The sequence below is a fragment of the Pristis pectinata genome, chromosome 30, assembly GCF_009764475.1.
Source record: "Pristis pectinata isolate sPriPec2 chromosome 30, sPriPec2.1.pri, whole genome shotgun sequence".
Classification (NCBI taxonomy): domain Eukaryota; kingdom Metazoa; phylum Chordata; class Chondrichthyes; order Rhinopristiformes; family Pristidae; genus Pristis; species Pristis pectinata.
In genome coordinates this window covers 2829505-2855727 of record NC_067434.1, presented here as the reverse complement: position 1 = coordinate 2855727, position 26223 = coordinate 2829505, and the positions used below count along the sequence as shown (strand labels likewise).

The window sequence follows — 26223 nt, the reverse complement described above, 5'->3', positions numbered from 1 at the left end:
ACAGGCCCTTCTGCCCACCATGTTGTGCCGACCTTCAAACCACTCCTAAGACTATCTAACCCCTTCCTCCCACATATCCCTCTATCTTAAATTCCTCCATAGGCTTATCTAACAATCTCTTGAACTTGACCAACGTATCAGCCTCCACCACCACCCCAGGCAGCTCATTCCATGCACCAACCACTCCCTGGGTGGAAAACCTCCCTCTGATGTCTCCCTTGAACTTCCCACCCATTACCTTAAAGCCACACCCTCTTGTATTGAGCATTGGTGCCCTGGGTAAGAGGCGCTGGCTGTCCACTCTATCTATTCCTCTTAATATTTTGTATACCTCTATCATGTCTCCTCTCATCCTCCTTCTCTCCAATGAGTAAAGCCCGAGCTCCTTCAGTCCCTCCTCATAATCCATACTCTCTAATCCAGGCAGCATCCTGGTAAATCTCCTCTGCACCCTTTCCAACACCTCCACATCTTTCCTATAATGAGGCGACCAGAACTGGACACAGTATTCCAAGTGTGGCCTAACCAGAGTTTTGTTAAGCTGCATCATTACTTTGTGGCTCTTAAACTCGATCCCACGACTTATGAAAGCTAACATCCCATAAGCTTTCTTAACTACCCTTTCCACCTGTGAGGCAACTTTCAGTGATCTGTGGATATGAACCCCAGATCCCTCTGCTCTGCCACACTGCCCAGAATCCTGCCATTAACCTTGTACTCTGCCTTGGAGTTAGTCCTTCCAAAGTGTACCACCTCACACTTCTCCGGATTGAACTCCATCTGCCACTTGTCAGCCCAGCTCTGCATCCTATCAATATCCCTCTGTAAGCTTCGACAACCCTCCACACTATCCACAACACCACTGATATTTGTGTCATCTGCAAACTTGTTAACCCACCCTTCCACCCCCTCATCAAAATCATTAATAAATATCACAAAAAGTAGAGGTCCCAGAACCGATCCCTGTGGGACACCACTAGTCACAGCCCTCCAATCTGAATGCACTCCCTCCACCACAACCCACTGCTTTCTACAGGCAAGCCAATTCTGAATCCACACGGCCAAGCCTCCCTGGATCCCTTGGCCTCTGACCTTCTGAAAAAGCCTACCATGTGGAAACTTGTCAAACGTCTGACTAAAATCCATGTAGACCACATCTACTGCACTACCCTCATCAATCTTCCTGGTCACCACCTCAAAGAACCCTATCAGCTAGTGAGGCAAGATCTTCCCTTCACAATTCCATGCTGGCTGTCCCTAATCACTCCATGATTCTCTAAAAGATCATAGATCCTATCTCTTAGAATCGTTTCTCGCAGCTTACCCACCACAGACATAAGGCTCACTGGTCTGTAATTCCCTGGACTATCCCTACTACCTTTTTTGAATAAGGGGACAACATTCGCCACTCTCCAATCCTCCGGTACCATCCCCGTGGACAAGGAGGACTCAAAGATCCTAGCCAATGGTTCAGCAATCTCCTCCCTTGCCTCACGAAGCAGCCTGGGGAATATTCTGTCAGGCCCAGGGACTTATCTGTCCTAACATTTTCAAACAGCTCCAACACATCCTCTCTCTTGATATCTACATACTCTAGAACATTACCCTTACCAACACTGTCCTCAGTGTCATCAAGACCCCTCTCCTTGGTGAATACTGAAAAGTATTCATTGAGAACCTCACCAACTTCCACAGCTTCCAGGCACATCTTCCCACCTTTGTCTTTAATCAGACCTACCTTTACTCTAGCCATCCTTCTGCTCTTCACGTACGAGTGAAACGTCTTGGGATTCTCCATAATCCAACTCGCCAAAGCCGTGTCATGTCCCCTTGTCGCTTTCCTCAGCCTTTTCTTAAAGTTCCTTCCTTGCTACTCTATATTCCTCACGAGCCCTGTCCGATCCTTGCTGCTTACACCTTATGTATGCTGCCTTCTTCTTCCTCACTATTTGTTCCACCTCTCTCATCACCCATGGTTCCTTCACCCTGCCATTCCTTCTCTGCTTCACCGGGACAAATTTATCCTTAACGTCCTGCAAAAGATCCCTGAACATCGACCACATCTCCATAGCACATTTCCCTTCAAAAATGTCACCCCAATTTACACTCTCAAGTTCTCACTTTATAGCCTCATAATTCACCTTTCCCCAATTAAATATCTTCCCACCCTCTTTGCTCCTATCCCTGTCCATGACAATACTAAAGGTTATGGAGCAATGGTCACTGCCCCCCAAATGCTCACCCACCGATAGATCTGTCACTTGTTCCGGTTCATTACCTAAAACTAGATCTAATATAGCATTCCCTCTAGTCGGCCTGTCAACATACTGCGTCAGGAATCCATCCTGGACACAGCTAACAAACTGCGCCCCATCTAAACCCTTGGCACTAAGTAGGTGCCAATCAATATTTGGAAAGTTGAAGTCTCCCATTATAATAACCCTGTTAATTTTGCATCTTTCCAAAAACTGCCTCCCTATCTGCTCCTCAGTATCCTTACTGCTACCGGGGGGGCCTATAGAATACTCCCAGGAGGGTAACTGCCCCTTTCTTGTTCCTAACTTCCATCCATATTGACTGTAGAGAGGATCCTTCTACATTATCCACCCTTTCTGCAGCTGTAACAGTGTCCCTGACCAGTATCGCCACCCTTCCTCCTCTTCTCCCCCCCTCCCTATCCCTTTTAAAACACTGAAAACCAGGAATATTCAATATCCATTCCTGCCCTGATGTCAGCTATGTCTGTGATAGTCACAATATCGTAACCCCAGGTACTTATCCAAGCTCTCAGTTCATCTCCCTTATTCCTGATGCTTCTTGCATTTAAGTAAATGCACTTTAGCCCATCCACCTTACTACTTTTATAGCCTGTACTCTGCTTCTCCTTCCTCAAAGCCTCTTTACCTGTTAGATCTGACTTTTCCCCATCCCCTTCTTCTGGCCTACTCCTCTGATTTCCATCCCCCTCGCAAAGTAGTTTAGACCCTCCCGAACCACCCTAGCAAACCTGGCTGCAAGGATATTGGCCCCCCTCAGGTTTGGGTGTAACCCGTCCTCTTTGCCATAGAAGACAAGAGGGGCGATTCTCTGACTGGAGGTCTGTGTCTAGTGGTGTTCTTCAGGGATCAGTGCTGGGACCGCTATAAAAAATATATACATTATAGATAGAGAGATAGATAGATAGACAGATAGATAGATAGACAGATAGATAGACAGACAGATAGACAGACAGACAGACAGACAGATAGACAGACAGACAGACAGACAGACAGACAGATAGACAGACAGACAGATAGACAGACAGACAGATAGACAGACAGACAGATAGAGAGAGAGAGAGAGAGAGAGAGAGAGACACACACACACACAGGATTTGGACAACAATGTAGGTGGCTTGATTTACAAATCTGCAGATGACACAAAAATTGGCGAGGTTCTGGATCGTCAAAAAATCAGCAGGATAGAGACCAGTTGGACATATGGGCAGAGAAATGGCAGATGGAGTTTAATCCAGACAAGTACCACATGACATGCATTTAAGGTGAGGGGGGCAAGTTTTTCTTTTACAGAGTGGTAGATGCCTGGGGTAGGCTACTGGGGGGAGTGGAGGAAGCAAATACAATAGTGACATTTAAGAAGCTGTTAGATAGGTACATGAATATGCAGGGAATGGAGGAATATGGATCATGTATTAGGGAGTTAGGTAGTAAGTTAAAAAGCGGAACTTCCAGGGTTCTAATCTCAGGATTACTACTCGTGCCACATGCTAGTGAGGCAAGAAATAGGAAGATAGTGCAGTTTAATACATGGCTAAGGAGCTGATGGAGGGATTCAGATATGGATCATTGGACGCTCTTCCAGGGCAGGTGGGACCTATACAAGAAGGATGGGTTGCGCCTGAACTGGAGGGGAACCAATATCCTTGCAGGGAGGTTCACTGGTGCTACTCAGGAAGGTTTAAAATAGAGTGGCAGAGGGGTGGGAAACAGAGCAGCAGGGCAGCAAGTGGAGCGGTTGTGGGGAAGGTAGAAGTTATGACGAGCAAGTCTGAATGGAAGGACAAGCAGGGCCAGGTTGATGTCCACAGTGGGAATGATGGGCTGAAGTGTGTTTATTTTAATGCAATGAGTATTATGGGTAACGCAGATGAACTTAGAGCCTGGATCAGTGCATGGAATAATGATGATGTAGGCAATACAAAGACTTGGTTGTGAGATGGACAGGACTGCCAGCTCAACGTTCCTGGGTTTTCCTGTTGTAGACAAGATAGAGATGGAGGTAAAAGAGGTGGAGGAGTTGCAGCTGGACATACTGGAGGGCTCATCCACTGAGGCAATATGGGTAGAGCTCACCGAGGAGCAAGAAGATTCCCTATGGGTAGGGAATTGGTTCATTATTGTCACACATACCAAGGTACAGTGAAAAGCTTGTCTTGCATACCGTTCATACAGATCAATTCAATACACAGTGCATTGAGGTACTACAAGGTAAAACAATAACAGGATGCAGAATAAAGTGTAACAGCTACAGAGAAAGTGCAGTGCAGGCAGACGATAAGATGCAAGGTCATAATGAAGTAGATTGTGAGGTCCAGAGTCCATCTTATCGTACTAGGGGACCATTCAATAGTCTTACAACAGCGAGGTAGAAGCTGTTAATAAGAAATGGGTGTAATCACTGATGGGGTTATACTATAGGCCTCCCAATCGCCAATGGGAGGTAAATGATAAAATAGTTATGAATAAGGATAAATCTCGACCTTGTGGGGAAGGACAAAATATATTATTAGACAGGAGCTGGGGGAGTTAATTGGGAGCAGCTGTTATTGGGCAAGACCACATCTGATACGTGGGAGTTGTTTAAAGATCAGCTGATCAGAGCCAGGCCAGACATGTTCCACTGAGGAAGGACAAGGATGGCAAGGTAAGGGAACCTTGGATGATGAGAGATTTTATGAACTTAGTCAAAAAGTAAATGGAAGCACATGTATGGTTTAGGAAGCTAAAATTGACAGAATCCTTGAGGAATATAGAGATAGCAAGCAAGAGCTCAAGCAGGGGAGTCAGAAGGACAAAAGGGGCCATGAATAGTCTTTGGAAAGTAGAATTAAAGAGAATCCCAAGGCATTCTTATGTACATCCAGAGCACACCTTATACTTACATTAAAAACAAGATGATAACTAGGGAGAGATTTTGACCACTCAAGGGTAAATGAGGGGATTTATGCTTGGAGTCAGAGATGTGGGTAGGTAATAAATGAGTACCTTGCATTGGTGTTCACCAATGAGAAGGACATAGGGGATATTGAGAGTAGTGTGGGGCATGCGAATGTGCTGGGACATTTTGAGATCAGGAACAAGGTCTTTTGAAGATCATACAAGGTGGATAGGTCCACAGGGCTTGATGGGATATATTACAGGTTATTGTAAAAGGCAAGAGATGAGATTGCTGGGGCCTTGATGAAGATCTTTGTATCCTCATTAGCAACAGGAGAGTAGCCAATGTTGTTCCTTTGTTCATGAAGGGAAATGGGGATAATCCTGGAAATTATAGGGTGGTGGACCTCTCATCAGTGGCAGGGAAGCTATTGGAGAGGATTCTTAGGGATAGGATTTCTGCACATTTGGGGAAAAAGAAACCTGAAAAGAGACAGTCAGCGTGGTTTTGTGCGGGACAGGTCACGTCTTATAAACTTGACTGAGTTCTTTGAGGAGGTGATGATGGTGATTGCGGGTAAGGCACTGGATGTTATCTGCATGGATTTTATTAAGGCAGTTGACAAGGTCCCTCAGTAGGCTGATCCAGAGATGTTATTCTGACTGGTGTTTGCAGGGAGCGGTACTGGGGCCTCTATTTGAGATATATATAAATGACTTGAATGAAAATGCAGATGGGTTGGTTAGTAAGTCTACAGATGACACACAGGTTGGTGGAGTTGTGGACAGTGTAGAAGGCTGTCAAATAATACAGCACAATATAGATCAGTTACAGATATGTATGCAGAGAAATGGCAAATATAGCTTAATCCAAGCAAGTGTGAGGTCAAATATAAGAGGAAATTATAGAGCGATTGGCAGGACCCAAGGGAGCATTGATGTATAGCAGGTGGAAGTCCGTAGCTTCCTGAAAGTGGCGACACAAGTACATAGGGTGGTAAAGAAGTGTATGGCAGGCTTGCCTTCATTGGTTGGGGCACAGAGTATAAAAGTTGGGAAGTCATGTTGCAGCTATACAAGTCTTTGGTTAGGCTGCACTTGGAGTATTGTGTGTAGTTCTGGTTGCTCCATTACAAGAAGGATGTGGAAGCTTTGGAGAGGGTGCAAAAGAAGTGCACCAGGATGCTGCGTGGATTAGAGAGTATTATCTATTAGGAGAGCTTGGGCAGACTTGGATTGTTTTCTCTGGAGCATCAGAGACTGGGGGGAGATTTGATAGAAGTTTATAAAATAATGAGAGGCAGAGACAGGGTAGATAGTCTTTTTTATAGGACTGGAATGTCAAATACTAGAGGGCACAGGTATAAGGTGAGAGGGAGATAGTTTAAGGGAGATGTGCAGGGCAAGTTTTATAGAAGTTTATAAAATAATGAGAGGCAGAGACAGGGTAGATAGTCTTTTTTATAGGACTGGAATGTCAAATACTAGAGGGCACAGGTATAAGGTGAGAGGGAGAATAGTTTAAGGGAGATGTGCAGGGCAAGTTTTTTTTATATATACAAAGTGGTAGGTACCTGCCAGGAATGGTGGTGGAAGAAGATGATATGATAGTGGCATTTCGACAGATGGGAGTGTGACCCCTTCCCCTCCCCTGCCCTCATGACCTGCCCATCCATTCCCCTCCTCCCCTTTATTCCATGTTCTACTGTCCTCTCCTACTGTATTCCTCCTCCTTAGCCCTTTGCCTCTTCTACCTATCAACTCTCAGCTTCTTACATCACTCCCTTTCCTTCCCCCTCTCACCTGGACTCACCTATCACCTGCCAGCCTGTGCTCCTCCCCCTCCACCAACCTCCTTATTCTGGCTTCTGCCCTCTTCCCTTCCAGTCCTGATGAAGGGTCTCAATCTGAAATGTCGGCTGTTTAATTTCCCTCCACAGATGCTGCCTGAGCTGCTGAGTTCCTCCAGTACTTTGTGTGTGTTGCTGTAGACAGACACATGAACATAGAGGAAATGGAGGGACATGGGTCATGTGCAGGCAGATGAGGTAGCTTTATTTAACGTCATAGTGGGCACAGACATCATGGGCCAAAGGGCCTGTTCCTGTGCTGCACTGTTTTATGTTATGGAAGGATGTGCCTGACAATTGAATTTTTTGAGGGGTAACAAGGTTTGAGGGCAGTGCCTTTGAAGTGGTCTACATGGACTTCAAAGACAGTGGTAACGGCTTTTGACGTGGGCCCACATAGCAGCCATTTCAAAGTCCATGGACTATCTAAGAGGGGTAAATTGGATCCATAATTGATTCAGTTGCAGGAAGCAAAGGGCATTGTTTGACTGAAGGCAGTTACTAGTGGTGTTCCATGGGGATCAGTACTCAGTCCTTTGCTTTATGTATATAATGATTTTGACTTGAATGTTGGGCATAATAATGAACTCTGCATATGGTACAAAAACTGGCCCTGTGGTTAATTTTGAGAGAAAAGCTTTAGCCAGCAGTTAGATACAGATGATCAGTTGGGGACCAAAGTGGCAAATAAAATTTAAACCAAGTAATTCACTTGGGTTGGAGTAATCATACAAGAGAACATATAATAAATGGGAAGATACTGAAAATACATGGAACAACAAAGCGACCTTTGTGTGTCCACTGATTCTTAAAGGTGGCAGGACAGATGATTAAGGTAGTTAAAATGCACAAATGATGCTTTCTTTTATTTACGGGTTATGCTGGAAGTATATGCAATGCTGGTTAGACTACGGCCTGTGTACTGGGTACATTTCTGATCAGCATATTACAGGATACACTGGAGGGGCTACAAAGGAAATTTGCAGGGATGTTGTAAAGATTGTTAAATTATAGATATGAAAGAAGGTTGGCAGAGGAGAGGCTGAGGCAAAACTTAACTAATGTGTAGAAAATTAAGGAGTCTTTACAGAGTAAATAGGAAGAGGAATTCCATTATCAGAAGGGTTAAAAAACAGGGCGCAAAGATCTAAAGCAAATCATAAAACGATTAGAGGGGAGTTGAGGAATAAGTTTTTCATCCATGGTCTGGAACTCATTGCCTGAAAGGGTGTAGATCTTCACTTGAAAATGTATCTGAACACCTACAGGGCTGCACACATAGTACCTGAAAGTGGGATTAAGTGAGTACTTTTTTTGATTGGTTTGTACATGATAGGTTGTGAGGCCTCCTTCTGTGTCATAAAAATCCGGACCAAGAAAATCTGACCACATACCCTTAATGTTTAAAGGGTACCATCTACCAGAGTCTACCATCAAGCCAGACTCTCCGAATATCAACATTCAATCCCTACAGTACTGGCACACTGAGCCTTTACAACGTACACTATCTACAAAATTCACTTCAGTCGCTCTCCAAACATCTTAGAACAGTACAGCACAAGAACAGGTCCACAGCTGATATCAGTGGATCGAGGTCATCAGAATCATGGGAAAGCAGTTATTGGCAAGTTCCTCTCCATGGCACACTCTGCTGAACCGTAAATATAACTCTATTCCCTCTTTGTTAATTGGTCTAAAACCTGGAACTCCCTTTCAACACCATTTAAACAGGACATTTACCAGATTTTAGCAATGAAGGTGCGTTACAACCAGCTTTTCAAGGTTGATTAAACTTTGACAATAAAGGCTGGCCTTGCCTGTGATAGCCACTACTTGAAAGTGAATTTGATAAAAGAGCAGTTTGTTAATTACTGGCAAACAAATCTATGTGCCCCAGATTATGCGGGGCACAAATAGGCAGCTGGTATCTTTTCCCCCAGGGTCAAAATGTCTAATACTAGAGGACATGCATTTAAGGTGCAGGGGGAAAGTTCAAAGGAGATGTGCGGCACAAGTTTTATTTTTTACACAGAGCAGTGGGTGTCTGGAATGTGCTGTCAGGGGTGGTAGTGGAGGCAAGCATGATAGAAGTGTTTAAGAGTCTCTTAGACACATGAATATGCAGGGATATGGAGGGATATGGACATTGTGTAGGCAGAAGGGATTAGTTCCATTAGGTGCTTAATCACTAGTTTAATTAGTTCAGCACCATATCATGGGCCAAAGGGCCTGTTCCTGTGCTGTACTGTTGTCTTCTATGTACCCACAAACAGTTCTGGTTACTAAATAGAGAGCCTTATTTCAAGCTGATATACACAGTAAATGGTAGGGCACTAAGGAATGTAAATGAACACAGTGCGAACATGGGGTTTAAGTCCATTATCCCCTGAAAGTGACAACTATAGGATAGTGAAGAAGGCATTTGTCAAGCATTTGTCATGATTTATCTTTCCCTCTCAACCCCATTCTCCTGCCTTCTCTCCATAACACCCTTACTAATCAAGAACCTATCAATTTCCGCTTTAAATATACCCAATGACTTGGCCTCCACAGCCGTCTGTGGCAATGAATTCCACAGATTCATCACCCTCTGGCTAAAGTAATTCCTCCTCATCTCTGTTCTAAAGCAACATTCTTTTATTCTGAGGCTGTGCCCTCTGGTCCTAGACTACTGGAAACATCCTCTCCATGCCCACAGACCTTTCAGTATTCGGTAGGTTTCAATGAGATGCCCCCTCATCCTTCTAAGCTCCAGCGAGTACAGGCCCAGAGCCATCAAACGCTCCTCATATGTTAACCCTTTCATCCCCAGAATCATTCTCATAAACCTCCTCTGGACCCTCTCCAACACCAGCACATCCTTCCTTGGATATGGGGCCCAAAATCTGTACTGACCATCAACCGCCCACTTAGACCAGTCCTGCACAAATCCCATTTTATTCTCCCCACATTTGCATTCTCCAGATTCCCAAAGAATGATAGAAAAATAGGGGGCTATGTGGGAGGGAAGGGTTAGATAGATCTTAGAGCAGGATAAAATGTCGGCACAACATTGTGGGCTGAAGGACCCTAACCCTGTAGTGTTCTAAAACTACTCACAATACTCCAAACATGGTCTGACCAATGCCTTATAAAGCCTCAGCATTACATCCTTGCTTTTATATTCTAGTCCTCTCAAAATGAATGCTTGCATTGCATTTGCCTTCCTTACTACCAACTCAACCTGCAGGTTAATCTTTAGGGAATCCTGCACTACGACTCCCAAGTCCCTTTGCACCTCTGACTTCTGAATTCTCTCCCCATTTAGAAAATAATCTACAACTTTATTCCTTCTACCAAAGTGCATGACCCTACACTTCCCTACGATGTATTCCATCTGCCACTTCTTTGCCCATTCTCCCAATCTATTCAAGTCCTTTTGCAAACTTCGCGCTTCCTCAACACTACCTGCCCCTCCACCTATCTTTGTATCATCTGCAAACTTGGCCACAAAGCCATCAATGCCATCATCCAGATCACTTACCAACCTTCAGACCTTTCAGCTTCCCAAGCACCTTCTCCTTAGCAATAGCGACTACACTCACTTCTACCCCGACTCTCTCAAATTTCCGGCATGTTGCTCGTGTCTTCCACACTGAAGACTGATGCAAAATACTTTTTCAGTTCGTCTGCCATTTCTTTGTTCTCCATTACTATTCCTTCAGTGTCATTTTCCAGCAGTCCGATGTCCACTCTTGCCTCTCTTTTACTCTTTATATATCTGAAAAAACTTTTGGTATCCTCTTTTATATTATTGGTTAGCTTACCTTCATATTTCATCTTTTCTCCCTTATTGCCTTCTGTTGGTTTTTAAAAGTTTCCCAACCCTCTAGCATCTTGCAATATTGTTTGTCTCTCTTTTGCTTTTATGCTGCTTTTGACTTCCCTTGTCAGCCCTGGTTGCCTCATCCTCTCTTTAGAATGCTGCTTCTTCTTTGGGATGAAATGATCCCGTGTCTTCCAAATTTCTCCCAGACACTCCTGCCATTGCTGCTCTACTGTCATCCCTGCTGGGGTCCCTTCCCATCAGCTTTGGCCAGCTCCTGTCTCATGCCTCTGCAGTTGCGTTTACTCAACTGTAACACTGATACATCTGATTTTATCTTTTCCCTCTCAAACCGCAGGGTGAATTCTATCATATTATGATCACTGCCTCCTAAGGGTTCCTTTATCTTAAGCTCCCTAATCAAATCTGGCTCACTGCACAATACCAAGTCCAGAATTGCCTTTTCCTAGTGGTCTTGACCACAAGCTGCTCTAAAAGGCCATCTTGTAGGCAATCTACAAATTCCTTCTTTTAGCATCCAGTGCCAACCTGATTTTCCCAGTCTACCTCCATACTGAAGTCCCCTATGACCACAGCAACATTGCCTTTCTTACATGCCTTTTCTAACTCCTGTTGTAAATTGTACCCCACATCCTGCCCCACATATTTGGAGGCCTGTATACAACTCCCATTAGGGTCTTTTTACCCTTGCAGTTTCTTAACTCTACCCACAAGGATTCTACATCTTCTGATCCTATGTCACTATGTCCTATGTCACTTCTCGCTAAGAACTTCATTTCATTTTTACCAACAGAGCCACCCACCCCCTCTGCCCACCTGCCTGTCTTTTTGTTAGGAAGTGTATCCTTGGATGTTTAGCTGTGCTCTTCTTTCAGCCATGACTCTGATGCCCACAACGTTGTACCCACCAATTTCTAACTGCGCTGTAAGCTCATCTACCTTGTTTTGTGGACTGCATGCATTCAAATATAACACCTTCAGTCCTGTATTCACTACCCTTCTTCATAGGTTTAGGCATAGAATATCAAAATTGGGCCATTATTCTGCAATTTTACAAAACACTGCTTGGGTAGTACTTGGTTCTGGTCACCACATGACTGCAATGGAGAGAGTACAGAGGAGATTCACCAGGATGTTGCCTGGATTGAAGGAATTCAGTTATGGGAAGAGATTATATAGGCTGGGCTCTTTTTCCCTGGAGCGAAGGAGGATGCTGATAGAAATATAAGATTATGAGAGGCATAGATAGGGTAGCTAGGGTAGCTAGTCAAAATCTTTTTCCCAAGGTAGGGGTATCATTAAAAAAAAGCATATTTAAGGTGAGAGGAAGAAGCTTTAAAGGGGACTTATGAAGCTTTATGAGGAGAGACTAAAGGAGCTAGGGCTTTACTCATTGGAGAGAAGGAGAATGAGGGGAGACATGATAGAGGTATACAAAATATTAAGAGGAATAGATACAGTGGACAGCCAGCGCCTCTTTCCCAGGGCACCAATGCTCAGTACAAGAGGGCATGGCTTTAAGGTAATGGGTGGGAGGTTCAAGGGAGACGTCAGAGGGAGGTTTGTCACCCAGAGAGTGGTTGGTGCATGGAATGAGCTGCCTGGGGTGGTGGTGGAGGCTGATACGTTGGTCAAGTTCAAGAGATTGTTAGATAAGCCTATGGAGGAATTTAAGATTGAGGGATATGTGGGAGGAAGGGGTTAGATAGTCTTAGGAGTCGTTTGAAGGTCGGCACAACATAGTGGGCCGAAGGGCCTGTATTGTGCTGTATTGTTCTATGGTTCTATGGGATTTGAGGGAAATGTTTATATTTTTTACACAGGGTGGTTGATATTTGGAATTTAGTGCCAGAGGAGGTGGCAAAGTCAGAAAGTTTCAAAGACATTTAGGAAGGCACTTAAATAGGCAAGGCATTGAAGGATACTGACCTAGTGTGGGCAAACAGAATTACTGTAGTTGGGCAAAAAGGTTGGCATGGACTTTTATGTGCTTACAACTCTGACATGTTAATCAATTGAGGATATCACAGCAAAAAATGTAGGCACGCTCCAGTAAAGATGCTGGAGTATTAATCATAAGCAGGAACATTCAGTGATGTATATTCTTTCTTAGCCTAGAGCCAAGATGCTGAATGGAGCAGTAAAATTAAATCTGGAACAGCATGGTCAACAAGGTTTCGAGCTCACTTGTAAGTTTGTGATCTTTTTTTATAGCATGAAGTAAATAGCTGTAAATTCCAGATTTTGCATTCACGTTAAGTCTTTACAACTGCAATAAATATTACCACTCAGTTACTGACACTAAAACTGACAATGGGGCCGATCTTCCACTGCCCTGACATTGCCATTTGCCTGCACCCTGGACCATACTGTTTCTTCCAGTGTGGCCCTAAGCATAGTCTGCACCCTGGACCATACTGTTTCTTCCAGTGTGGCCCTGAGCATAGTCTTCAGCTGGGATGTTGGCTCCAACTCATCGTCGTGCCTGGATTGTGTAGGGCCTCTCCCCCTAGCACAAGTGACTGACAGAACAGCCATGACAGCTGTTGAGGTCCTGCCCCCAGGCTCAGTGATGTCAAATTAAATGTTTGTGACACCTGGGACCTGTTTAAAAAACAAAATAAAAGTAATATTAAAAAAATTTAAATTACAAAATAAATTAAAACACACATAAAAACAAGTAGGAACATTGAAACTAATTTAATTAATTCAAATAAAAAGCTTTACTTACTTTGATTTTTCCCATTCATTATTTTGGGGTCTACTGTACTTGTGTCAGGTTAATCAGGCAAAGGGTAGGTAGATTTCCCAGCCCAAGTGCTTGGAAATCTGTGGAAGTTAGCACTGCCCTCTTGTTCTCCATGAGATGTTCATGACCATTGCTCTGCTGAGCAGATGGCTTCACTACACCTCCACTTGGGAACAGCCAAGCATATCTGATCAAATCTATGCAGATCTTGCAGATGGTAAACCCATGCATTTCATCTGTACAAGATCATGAAGTTCTATCTCTTGTTCAGTTGCTTTGTACCTGAAACATGCCTATCCCAGTGCTTACGAATCAGCTCCTCCATACAGCCCACGACCTCCAGCCACACCTCATCAAAGAGCTCTGTCACAATGGTATCCCTTCTGCAGTGACTTGGAGAGATTGGAGGAAGACCACTTCTATTTTCGTATTGTAAGGAAAGATCCAACCTTGTCTCAAAGCAGTCATCTTCCCTGTGTGGACACATGACACAAATCTTTCAATAGGTTATGTAAACAGAAAGAAAAGATTGATTCTCACTGATTTCTGATGTAACATCCAGAAATGATGTGAAGTCTGAAATAAGAGATCCACAATAAAAATGCTGACTTTACAGTCATGCAGAAAGAATCGAGACTTTTGCCCAAATGTATCCATGCCCATCATCAAGTCACTATTTACATTATTCCCATTCACCAGCACGTGGCTTGTATACCTTGGCGATTCAAGTACTCATTCAGATACTACTTAAATGCTGTGAGAATACCTGCCCCACCACCTGCTCAGGTAGTGTGTTCGAAAATGCAACCACCCTCTGGGTGAAAAAAAATTCCTCAGATCACCTCTAAATCTCTTATCCTTAATCTTAAACCCATGTGCACTAGATTTAGATATTTATGTAATAGGAATATGTTTCTTACCATCTACCCTATCCATGACCCTCACAGCTGCGTCTCTCTCCAACAGGTGTTTCCTCAGCCTTCTCCGTTCCAGGGGAAACAAACCCAGTCTATCCATTCTCTCTACAGAGCTGAATGTTGCATCCTGGGCAACATTCTGGTGAAGACTCAAGAGACTGCAGATGCTGGAGCAACAAGCAATTTGTTGGAGGAACTCAGCGGGTAGAGCAGCATCTGAGTGGGGAAAGGAATTGTCCATGCTTTGGTTGAAACCCTGCACCAGGACCCAAAACATTGACAATTCCTTTCTTCCCACAGATTCTGATCAATCCGTCGAGTTCCTCTAGCAGATTGTTTGTTGCTCAACATTCAGGTGAATCTCCTCTGTATCCTCTCCAATGTAAGCATATCCTTCCAATAGTGTGGCAACCAGAACTACACAGCTGTGGCTTTATCAGGATTAAATTCCATCTGCCATTACTCTGCACATCTTATCAACTCATCCTACATATATTACAGCCTAAGACTATCCTTCTCACCATCAACAACATCACCAGTTTGTGTCATCTGTGAATTAACTAATCAGAGCTCCTACATTCATATTTGATACACTAACAACCTAGCACTGATTCCTGTGGTACACCACATGGGTCACAAGTTTCCAGCTACAAAAACAATACTCCACTAGCACACTCTGTCTCCTATTATCAAGCCGATTTTGGATCCAATTGCCAAGGAAACTGATCCAATTGCCAACTTATCAATTGGATCAGTTTCCCATATAGGACTTTGTCAAAGGCAACCACACTGCCCTCATCATTACCACTTTGCTACCTCTTCAAAAATACTCCATTATATTGGTCTAGACAAGATGTCCCCTTAATAAAGACATGCTGAATATCTTTGATTAATCCCTGATTTTTCAATTTTTCAGACTAATTTTGTCCCTCAGAATGTTTTCCAAAAGCTTCCCCGCCATTGACTTTAGATTTACAAGCCTGGTTTATCCCTGCTGTACTTGAACAAAGTTGCTGTCCTCCAGTCAACTGGCACCTCACTTGTGGCCAGTAAAGAATGGAAAGTCTTTGTCAGATTTTTCTTCTTTTGCCTGCCACTTCAGGCCTGCGGAATTATCCATCTTTAAGCCCTCGAAGACAAGCAACACCTCCTCCTCTTTAATGGCAATGTTCCACCATCCTCCTACCCAAATTCTCCAATTATATTATTGTTCTTTTCTTCAGGATAAGGATAAAGGAGGGAACATGTGCTTGGAGGCAGAGGATGAGGGAGAGGTCAAAAATGAGTACTTTGCTTCAGTGTTTACCAAAAGAAAAGGATGTGGAGGATAGTTGAGGCATTGAGTTCAAGAGCCAGGAAGTTATGTTATAGCTTTATAAAACTCTGGTTAGGCCACATTTAGGGTAATGCGTTCAATTCTGGTCGCCTCATTATATGAAGGATATGGTGGCTTTGGAGAGGTTGCAGAGGGGGTTTATCAGGATGCTGTGTGGTTTGGAGGACATGTGGTATGAGGAGAGGTTGGACAAGCTGGGGTTGTTTTCTCTAGAGTGACGGTGGGGAGATTTGATAGAAGTTTATAGAATTATGCCAGGCATAGATAGACAGCCAGTATCTTTTTCCTAGGATTGAAATGTCTAATACTAGAGGGCATGTATTAAAATGAGAAGGGGAAAGTACAAGGAAGGAGTGCAAAGCAAGTTTTGTTTTTACACAGAGTGGTGGAGGCCTGGAATGCACTGCCATGGGTGGAAGTGAAGGCAAATGCAATAGAGACATTTAAGAGGCTCTTAGACAGGCACTTGAATGTGCAGAGAATCCTGTATCAGGAGCCAAAATATCCACAATTCCTTTCCTCCCCTAGATGTTGCTTGACCTGCTGAGTTCCTCCCGCAGATAGTTTGTTGCTCTAGATTCCAACATCAGCAGTCTCTTGTGTCTCCATTACTTTGCTTCTGATTGAGAATAGGCTAATGAAGCAGTGGTTTATCCTCATTTTTGTGGACAGGCATGTCTGGGTAATTTTCATTTTGCTGGAAAAATAACAATTGTAAATGTATGGAACAGCTAGGCTAGAGGTTTGGCTAGCTCTGAAGGATTTCTTCCCAACACAGCCAGGACATTATCAGCACGCATTACATTAGCAGTATCCATTGTGCTATATTGTATTATATCAATGCAAGTTGGTGTCATTGTCAAGATAAGAGGGAAATAGGCATTGATTGTGGGTGATTAGTACTGTGAGCTGGGAATAAGTTTTCCTTGAAAGTATTGAACAGGGAATGATGGTATGGTTAATTTATAGCAAACAATGTTGTTAAAGCCAATTTAAAATATCATGAAATTGATTATTATTTTTGGTTAATTGCCTCTTTGATACTAACCAGTCTCTGTAATGAAGTGCCAGATATTCCTCCACTATGCCTTCTGCAATGATCACATTGTCCTCTGGCTCTGCTTCTTCTTCCTCCCAGGGAAGCATGGCAGTCTTCTGCATGAAGTCATTTCCTTTGCACAGAGAAAGTCCTGAGAATGTTGCACTTTTACCAATGAGACAAAGTCTGAAAGAAAGAAAACATGATTCCATCCCGTTCAAAAACATGGCTTGTTTTGATAAAGAGCAGAGTGCTTATTCCCAGTGTCCTGGCCAATATTTATCCATCTAATAATATCACTAAAAACAAATTATCTGGTCTTTATCACATCGTTGTTTTGGGAAGTTTAGAGTGAAAAACAGTGACTCCATTTCAAAAAAACTTCATTGGCTTTATCCATTAAAGGGACAATAAAAAAGCACCTTTCTTTTCTCCTGCAAAATCCTTTGTGACCTTCTCCATTAAGAAAAATAATACTCTAACTGGGTAATATATGAGGTTTTGGAAAGACTGCACCTAGATATTGAATACAGATCTGGTCTCCTTACCCAAGGGAGGATATACTTGTGAGACATGGAGGGCACCAGATCGATTCTTGGAATGCGGTTGGGGGTGGAAGGGGGGGGGAGTCCCCAGAGCTTTTTGTTCCCCTATTCTGGTGAGGATCTTTCTTAATGAACTAACTGCTTATTTTGCCTCTCGTACAAACAACCATTTTTGCTGCACTCAACAGCACTCCTAGAGAATTTTTCCACAAAAGACACATTCACAACAGAATCTCAGCAAATTTTTAAATATTTCTTCTCATCCAAATCAGTTATGAAAAACCAACCAAAAGCAGGTCATGGCAATTCAGCAAGATCAACATGATAAATTCAGATCAACATTCTTTTTAATGTCACAATTCTTCACTTTCGGTAAAAAAAACATTTTGAGTGATAAAGTTCTAAACTGGGGCAGGTGAACTTGGACTTGTAGAGGAGGGGCCGTATTGGACCTTGTATTGGGTAGTGAGCCTGGCCAGGTGACTGAAATTTCAAAGGGGAAACATTTAGGGAAAAGTGATCACAACTCCTTAAGTTTTAATATAGCTATGAATAAGGGTAAGTATGGACGTTGCGGGGAAGTATTAAATTGGGGAGGGCAAATTATGAGAGTATTAGGCAGGAGCAAAGGAGAGGTAAGTGGAACAACTGTTTTTGGGCAAGTCCACATCTGACATGTGGAATTGTTTAAAGACCAACTGCATAGAGTACAGGACCGGTATGTTCCAGTAGGAAAGAAGGACAAGGATGTCAAGGTAAGGAAACCTTGGATGACTAGGGAGGTTCTGCACACTTAGTCAAGATGAAAAAGTGCAAGGCTTAGGAAGCCAAAATTGAACAGCACCCTTGGGGAATACAAGGAAGCCAGAGAAGAACAAGAAGAGAATTAGGAGAGGTCATGAAATGTCATTGGCAAGTAGGATCAAAGAGAATCCCGAGACATTCAATATATACATCAAGAGCTTGAGGATAACTAGGGAGAGGGTAAGACCACTCAAGGATAAAAGATAAGGAGGGAACATGTGCTTGGTGGCGGAGGATGTGGTCGAGGTCCTAAATGAGTACTTTGTGTCAGTATTTATCAGGGAGAAAGACATGGAGCATGGTGAAATCAGTGTGCTTGCTAACATACTAGGGCATTTTGAGATAAATAAAGAGGTGGTGTTGGGTCTCTTGAAGAACGTTAGCGTGGGTATGTCCCCAGGGCCCAATGTTTATTGAGAGAGGCAAGAAACGAGATAGCTGGGGCCTTGACCAAGATCTTCGTGTCCTCTCTAGAAAAAAGCAAGGACCCTTAACAGCACTGATGTACCAAGGGATTTGGCGCCCAAGTCCATAGCTCACTGAAAGTGGCTGCACAGGTTGATAGGGTGGTAAAGGTGGCATACACCATGCTTGCCTTTTCCTGGGAACTACAGACCAGTAACCTTAACGTCTGTGGTAGTTAAGTTATTGGAGGGGATTCTAAGGGGTAAGATATGCATGGAGTTGAAAAGACAAAGGTTGATTAACGATAACTCAGCATGGCTTTGTGCATGGAAGATGATGTCTGATGAATTTGCTTGAGGTTTTTGAAGAAGTAATCAAGAAGGTTGATGAGAACAGGGTGGTAGATGTAGTTTATATAGACTTCAGTAAGATCTTTGATAAAGCTCTGCACTGTAGGCTGCTCCAGAAGGTTAAGTTGCATGGGATCTAAGGAGAGCTGGCTAACTGGATACAGCATTAGCTTGAGAGTCAGCAGCTTTAAATTCCTGGGTGTTAACATATTGGATGACCTGTTCTGGGCCCAGCACACAGATGAAATCACAAGAAAGGTGTGCCAACATCTTTACTTTCCTAGAAGGTTAAGGAGGTATGGCATGTTACTGAACACTTTAATAAACCTCTACAGATATACTGTTGAAAGTATCCTGACTGGTTGCATCATGGTCTGGTAGGGCAATTTGAATGTATAGGAATGCAAGAACCTGCAGAGAGTTGTGGATGCAGCCCAATACATCACGGGCATATTCCTCCCAGCCATCGGGTTCCAACCATCAACTACATGAGGCAGTACCTCAAGAAGGATTAGCTTAATTTGGCATCATGCTTGACAGAGACATCGTGGGCCTGTCCTTGTGCTGTGCAGACACAAGAGACTGCAGATGCTGGAATCTGGAGCAACACAAAAAGCACTGGAGGAACTCAGCAGGTCAGGCAGCATCAGGAATTGGAGAGTTGATTTATTCGGGCTGAGACCCTTCATCTGGACTGGAAAGAAAGAGGGGAGGCAGCCAATATATAAAAAAAAGTGGAGGGAAGAGGTGCAGCAAGAGCTGGCAGGTGGATCCAGGTGAGGGGGGTGATAGGCAGATGAGGGAGAAAGGGAGAGTGGAAATGAAGTCAGAAGCTGGGAGATGATAGGTGGAAGTGACAGGGCTTAAGACGGTGGAGAGGAGAGGAAAGTGGAGCATGGAAATAAAGGGAAGGATGTGGGGAGGGGAATCAGTGCAAGGAGTGTGTGGGTGATGGGCAGATGGAGAGAGAGGGTGATGGGTGCCATGTGGATCAAGAGGAGAAAAAAGGGAAAAGGAACAGAGGGGGAGTGGTTACCGGAAGTTTGGGAATGAGACTGCAGAGGTGGCCTCCCCTACATCAATGAGACTGGATGCAGATTGGGTAACCTCTTTGTCGAGCACCTTTACTCCATCCGCCGTGTCAGTTGGGATCTCCCAATGGCCAGCTATTTTAAATCAACTTCCCATTCCCATACCGACACATCTGTCCACAGCCTCCTCCACTGCCGGCTCAAGGCTAAACACAGATAGCACGAATTTGATTGAGTTTTATTTGAAGAAGTAGCCAAGGAGGTCGAAGAGGGCAGGACAGTAGATGTAGTCTATATGGACTTCAGTAAGGCCTATGATAAGGTTCTGCATTGTAGGGTGATGTGGATAGTTAGATCGCATGGGATCCAGGGAGAGCTGGCTAATTGGATACACAGTTGGCTTGATGGTAGGAAGCAGAGGGTGATGGTGGAAGGTTGTCTTTTTGGACTGGAGGCCTGTGACTAGTGGTGTCCCCAGGGGTTGGTGCTGGGCCCATTGTTATTTGTCAGCTTTTTACTTGATTTGGATGAGAATGTACAAGGCATTGTTAGTAAGCTTGCAGGTGACACTAAAATAGGTGGCGTCATTGGTAGTGAATATGGTTATCGTGATTTACAGAGGGATCTTGCCCAGCTGGGTCAGTGGGCAGAGGAATGGCAAAAAGAGTTTAATTAAAATAAGTGTGAGGTGTTGCAATTTGGGAAGACAAATCAGGGTACGACTTTCAGGCAATGGTAGGGCCCTGGGGAGTGTTGTAGAATTAGAGACACCTAGGAGTTCAAGTGGTTCACTGAAGGTGGCGTCACAGGTAGACAGGGTGGTGAAGGAGGCATTTGATATGCTGGCCTTCATCAGTCAGGGCAGTGAGTATAGAAGTTGAGATGTTGTGTTGCTGGGACTAGAGGGACCGAGTCATGGAGAGAGGTTGAGCAGGTTGGGATCTTGTCATTGGAGTGTAGGAGAATGAGGGATGATGTTGTAGAGGTGTATAAAATCATGACGGGCATAGATAGGATCAATGTGCACAGTCTTTTTCCCAGGGTTTGGGGAATCAAGAACTAGAGGGCATAGGTTTAAGGTTTTAATAGGAACCTGGGGGGCAACTTTTTCATCCAGAGGGTGGTCAGTGTATGGACTGAGCTGCCAGAGGAGCTCCACACTCAGTCCTGATGCAGGCGTTTGATCTGAAACATCGATAATTCCTTTCCTACCACAGATGACCCACTGAGTTCTTCCAGCAGATTGTTGCCAGAGGAAGTGGCAGTGGCAAGTCCATTAACAAGATTTAAAATGTTCTTGGACAGGTACATGGACAGGAAAAGTTTAGAGGAATATGGGCCAAATGGGAGTAGCTTAGATGGGAATCTTGGAATGGCATGGACCAGTTGGGCTGGAGAGCCTGTTTCTGTGCTGTACGACCCTATAAATGAGTGGGCAATTACTTGGCAGATGCAATATATCATGGATAAATGCAAGTTATTCACTTTGGAAGGAAAAACAGAAACTAGGCTTTTGTAGTCATGGAAACCTCTGCTGTGGAAATGTTTTCTTTTATCTGTCCCATCTAAGCCTCTAATAACTTTGTATACCTCTGTCACGTCTCTCCTCAGACTCCTCTGCACAAAGGAAAACAAAACCAGCCCCAAGCTGGTCTATCCCCAGAACTGAAACATTTCATCCTTGGCAATGTCCTGGTGAATCTCCTGGACACCCACCCCAATGCAATCACGTTACTGTCGTGACCAGCCTGTGGCAACCAGAACCGCACATAGTATTTCTGATTGGACTCAACTAATGCCTAATGAAGTTGTACCATAACATTCCTGCTCTATGCACTAGCCAATGAAGCAAAGTATCCCATATGGATGCACAAGAGACTGCTGGAATCTGGAGCAACACAAAAGATGCTCGAGGAACTCAGCGGGCCAGGCAGCACCCCTGCAGGGAAACAGATAGTCATTGCCCCAGTCAAGACCCCTCATCTGGCCTAAGTATCCCGTATGCCTTCTTCACCACCTTCAGGGATCCTTGGACTTGTACACTGAAGCCCTTCTGTTCCTCAGTGCTCCTTTTGTTCACCCTGGGAGGACGTATAGATGGGACTTACAAAGTGCATCACCTCACACTTAACAGGATTAAATTCCATCTTCAATTGGTCTGCCCATCTTACTGACTGATCAATATACTGTAGTGTATAACCATCTTCCTCAGTATCAACACTGCAAGTGACATGAAAATCGGTAGTAAACTTCATATTTCCTACATTCATATCCAAACTGTTAATGTTTATAACAAACAGTAGGAGTCCCAGCACCGATGCCTGAGGTACACCACTTTACCAAGTTACCAAGCCAAAAACTAATCTCTGCTCTCTACCCCTTATGACCATACTAGTTCTGGATCCAATTTGCAAACGTGCCCTGGATCCCAAGGGCTCTAACATTCAGACTAGTCTCCCATGTGGGATCTTGCCAAAGGTCTTACTGAATTCCATGTAGGCTACATCAGCCACACTGCCCTCATCAATACACTTTGTTATCTCTTTGAAAAATTCAATCAACTTGGTCAGACAGGATCTCCCCCAAACATAACCATGTTGATGACCTTTAGTGTGCAGATTTTTACCCAGATCCCGGCCTTTCGGATTCCCACCCAGCTCCCTTTTCAATGGGACAACTGAAAGTGCCTTCACTGCTTCCTCTGGCAGAGCATTCCAGGCTCTAATCTCTCACTTTGAAGATAGAACAGTACAGCACGGGAATAGGCCCTTTGGCCCACAATGTCTGTGCCAACCATGAAGCCAATTTAAACTGCACATCTGCCTGCACGTACATCCCTCAATTCCCTGCCCGCTCACATGCCTGTCTAAATCTCTCTTAAACGTTGCTATTGTATCTACTTCCATCACTTCCCCTGGCAGCCTGTTCCAGGTGCCCGCTACTGTGTAAAACTTGCCTTGTAAATCTCCTTTAAGCTGTCCCCCTTAAAACTATGTCCTCCAGTATTTGACATTTCCATCCTGGGAAAAAGACTTTGACTTCTATCCTGAATATACCTCTCATTATTTTATGAACCTCTATCAAGTCTTCCTTCAGCATCAACGTTCCAGAAAAAACAGTCCAAGTTTGTCTGATCTTATAGATCCAATCCAAGCAACATTTCAAGACGAGGAGAGGCAATAGATAGGGTAGACAGCTGGTATCTTTTTCCCAGGGTTGAAATGTCTCATACTATAGGGCATGCATTTAAGGTGGGGGGGGGGGGGGGGGAGGAGTTCAAAGGAGATGTGTGGAGCAAGTTTTTGTTTTACACAGAGAATGATGGGTGCCTGGGGTGGTGGTGGAGGCAAATATGATAGAAGCATTTAAAAGGCTCTTAGACTGGCACATGAATATGCAGAGATTGGAAGGATATGGACATTGTGCAGGCAGAAGGGATTAGTTTAGTTACGTGTTTAATCACTAGTTTAATTAGTTTGGCACAACATCGTGGACCAAAGGGCCTGGTTCCTGTGCTGTACTGTTCTATGTAATATCATAGAGGTGAGGTGAACAGAAGGGGTGAACCTCTTCTGCACCCCCTCCAAAGCCTCTACATCCTTCCTGTAATGCAGCAACCACAACTGCACACAATACTCTAAATGCAAGAATACCTTCCCTCTCCAGCTTTATTAAATCTCCCCAAATCAAGACTGGCACCAACATTTCCTTGTTTCCTTCCTTATCTTTTACGAGTACCTTGTATTCCAGAACATTAACCATCCAGCACTGTCATATTTTGGCCATATTTCAGTTGTTCAACTACGTAATTATTCCACACGGCTATCTGCATTTGAAGCTCATTAACTTTATTCACTACATTTATTATTGCTTCACACACGGTAGTGTAGCAGTTAGCGCGATGCTATTACAGTGCCAGCGATCGGGGTTCGATTCCCGTCGCTGTAAGGAGTTTGTACGTTCTCCCGTGTCTGCATGGGTTTCCTCCGGTTTCCTCCCACATTGCAAAGACATACGGGTAGGTTAATTGGGTCTAAAATGGGCGGCGCGGACTTGTTGGGCTGGAAGGGCCTGTTACCACGCTGTAAATAAAATTTAAAAACATCCTTTCCAGACCCATCTTTGTATTTCTAATGGTCTGGCTGCTTCTCCCAGCTTACACTGCAGCATTTCCTTCCCCACGGCTACCTTACGCTCTGTTCCTACATACTGATGCTCATCCCCCTAATTCTTCTAACCTTGGTTATGTTTCTGTTTACAAAGATTTTGAAGTGATTACAGATTTTATCCTTTTCTGTTTTATATTTATCAAATGAAATGCACTTCTGAAATACTATAATTATTTCTCAGAATACATTCCACTATTGTTTTGTTACAAATAGTACTTGTGCTCTTGAGAATTCAGGTAAGTGTGAAGGGTTGCATTTTGGGAAATCAAACCAGCAATTCCTACCGTTTCCCAAGCTCAACAATTTTATGCTCCAGCTGGAGACATACTCTGGGAAGTTAACAGTTTTCAAAGATACCCAATACCCATGTCTTGGAAGTTACTCACAATACTTATGTCCAATATGTGCAAAACAAATGGAAAGGTTAAAGTAAATAAAAGCAGCTCCAGGCCAAATATACTTGAGTCGATCTCCAGTTCAGGCCAAACTCCCTCAGCTACTTTCTCATCCCATTAATCTTTAGCTTTGTCCCAAGTTTTCCTCCAGTATCTGAGTGGCTAGCTTAAAAATAACTTTCAGTCAGCATCGAGCACAAAAAGCAAAGCTGGTGTGTTCTACAGTATATGCCACCAAATGATGAATGAATACGTTTAGAAAATGATGCTAAATTTAAGGGTTGCAGAAAGGAAGCCCCAATGGGTAGACTTCAACTGGAATGTACCAGGTAATCCTAAACTGATAATGTGACTTCACTTGATCTAAGTGGTTAGATACTGTCATGCTTTTCCTAGCTAACACTTACTCATTCACAGCCGTATCAGAACCTGGAATAGAAGTTGGCTGTGGAGTTTTACCCTCGTCTCGGCCAGGATACCAACCATAGGCTTCATTAACAGGAGCTGCTATCTGTGTCCCCAAAACCCTGCCAAAGAAAATAAAATAATTTCTATTAGTAGTAAAGACTGTAGTAGATATTGGTACCTCAAAAGACACCAAACTACTGGAATAATTGAAAGAAACTGTAACAAATCCAATAGAAGTACAATGAAGACAAGAAATAGACAACAGATCAGAATCAGAGTGAAACAAAGGTGATATCCTTCTCTGGAACTTGAAAGTACACTACAAGAAAGGTTACTTCACACACCCAAAATGAAGGAGAGAGAGCACAGATATAATATTGTATATTTACAGTTCAAGAAGTTAATTGGCAGCAAAAAGATTTCTTTTTGAACTTGGAAATTATGAAAAATGATGGACAATGCCCAATGGTAATTTTAGGAAAAGGAGGAGCACAAAAATCAGCAGCCAGAATAGACCATGGGATCCCTGGAGTTTAAATGCCATTTAATAAGATCACAGCTGTTGTGATGAGCTTCACCTCCACTCTCCTGCCTGATTCCCACAATGGGATATGATTACATTAACTTTGTAAGTTACTGGAACAACAGCCAGAGATCTGGATTACTGGAAATGTTTTCAGTAATATTAGCCATGAGTCCACCAGAGTGTTGCAAAATCCCATCTGGTTTATTAAAGTTATCGTGACTCTATCTGGCCTGTACGTGACTTCAGATTCCAGGAAGGCAGGAGTAGATTGGGAGGGGAAAGATTCACATGTCATGTTCCTTATGGGAAACAACGATATAGATAGGTCAAAGAAGGTTGTGCAAAAGGACTGTGAGCAGCTGAGGCAGATCCAGAAAGGGAATCACTACCTCTGTATTACTACCCTAGCCACGTGCAAATGGTAACAGGTAAATAAAATCAGAGAATTGAATTCCGGGCTCAAAGACTGACGTGGGAAAAATGAGACTCAATTCATGGGCACTGCCACCACTACTAGGGAAGAAATGAGCTGTTCCAAAGGGATGGGCTTCACATCAATGAGCAGGGATGGGTGTCTGAGTAAAACAAATAAGGAGGTCATAGGATATGCAGATATCGGTGAGAGGAAATTTAGAAAGTTAAAGAGAAAGGTCAAAGTCATAGTACAGTATGGCAAAATGGATATTGATAAACCAAAATCTAGCAGCAAGGAACAGT

The 26223-nt window shown here is 43.6% G+C and overlaps 1 protein-coding gene across 1 annotated transcript in view; it reads right to left on the bottom strand.

Annotated features, from left to right (window-relative positions):
* LOC127584555 (protein FAM149B1-like) overlaps window positions 1-26223 on the bottom strand; it is a 123299-nt gene that overhangs the window by 59936 nt on the left and 37140 nt on the right. The window contains exons 5-7 of the mRNA XM_052041328.1: window positions 24980-25099; window positions 16883-17059; window positions 13864-14054 (exon numbers count right to left, since the gene is read on the bottom strand). Coding sequence (XP_051897288.1) covers window positions 13864-14054; window positions 16883-17059; window positions 24980-25099 — 488 coding nt within the window. The remainder of the gene's footprint in view (window positions 1-13863; window positions 14055-16882; window positions 17060-24979; window positions 25100-26223) is intronic.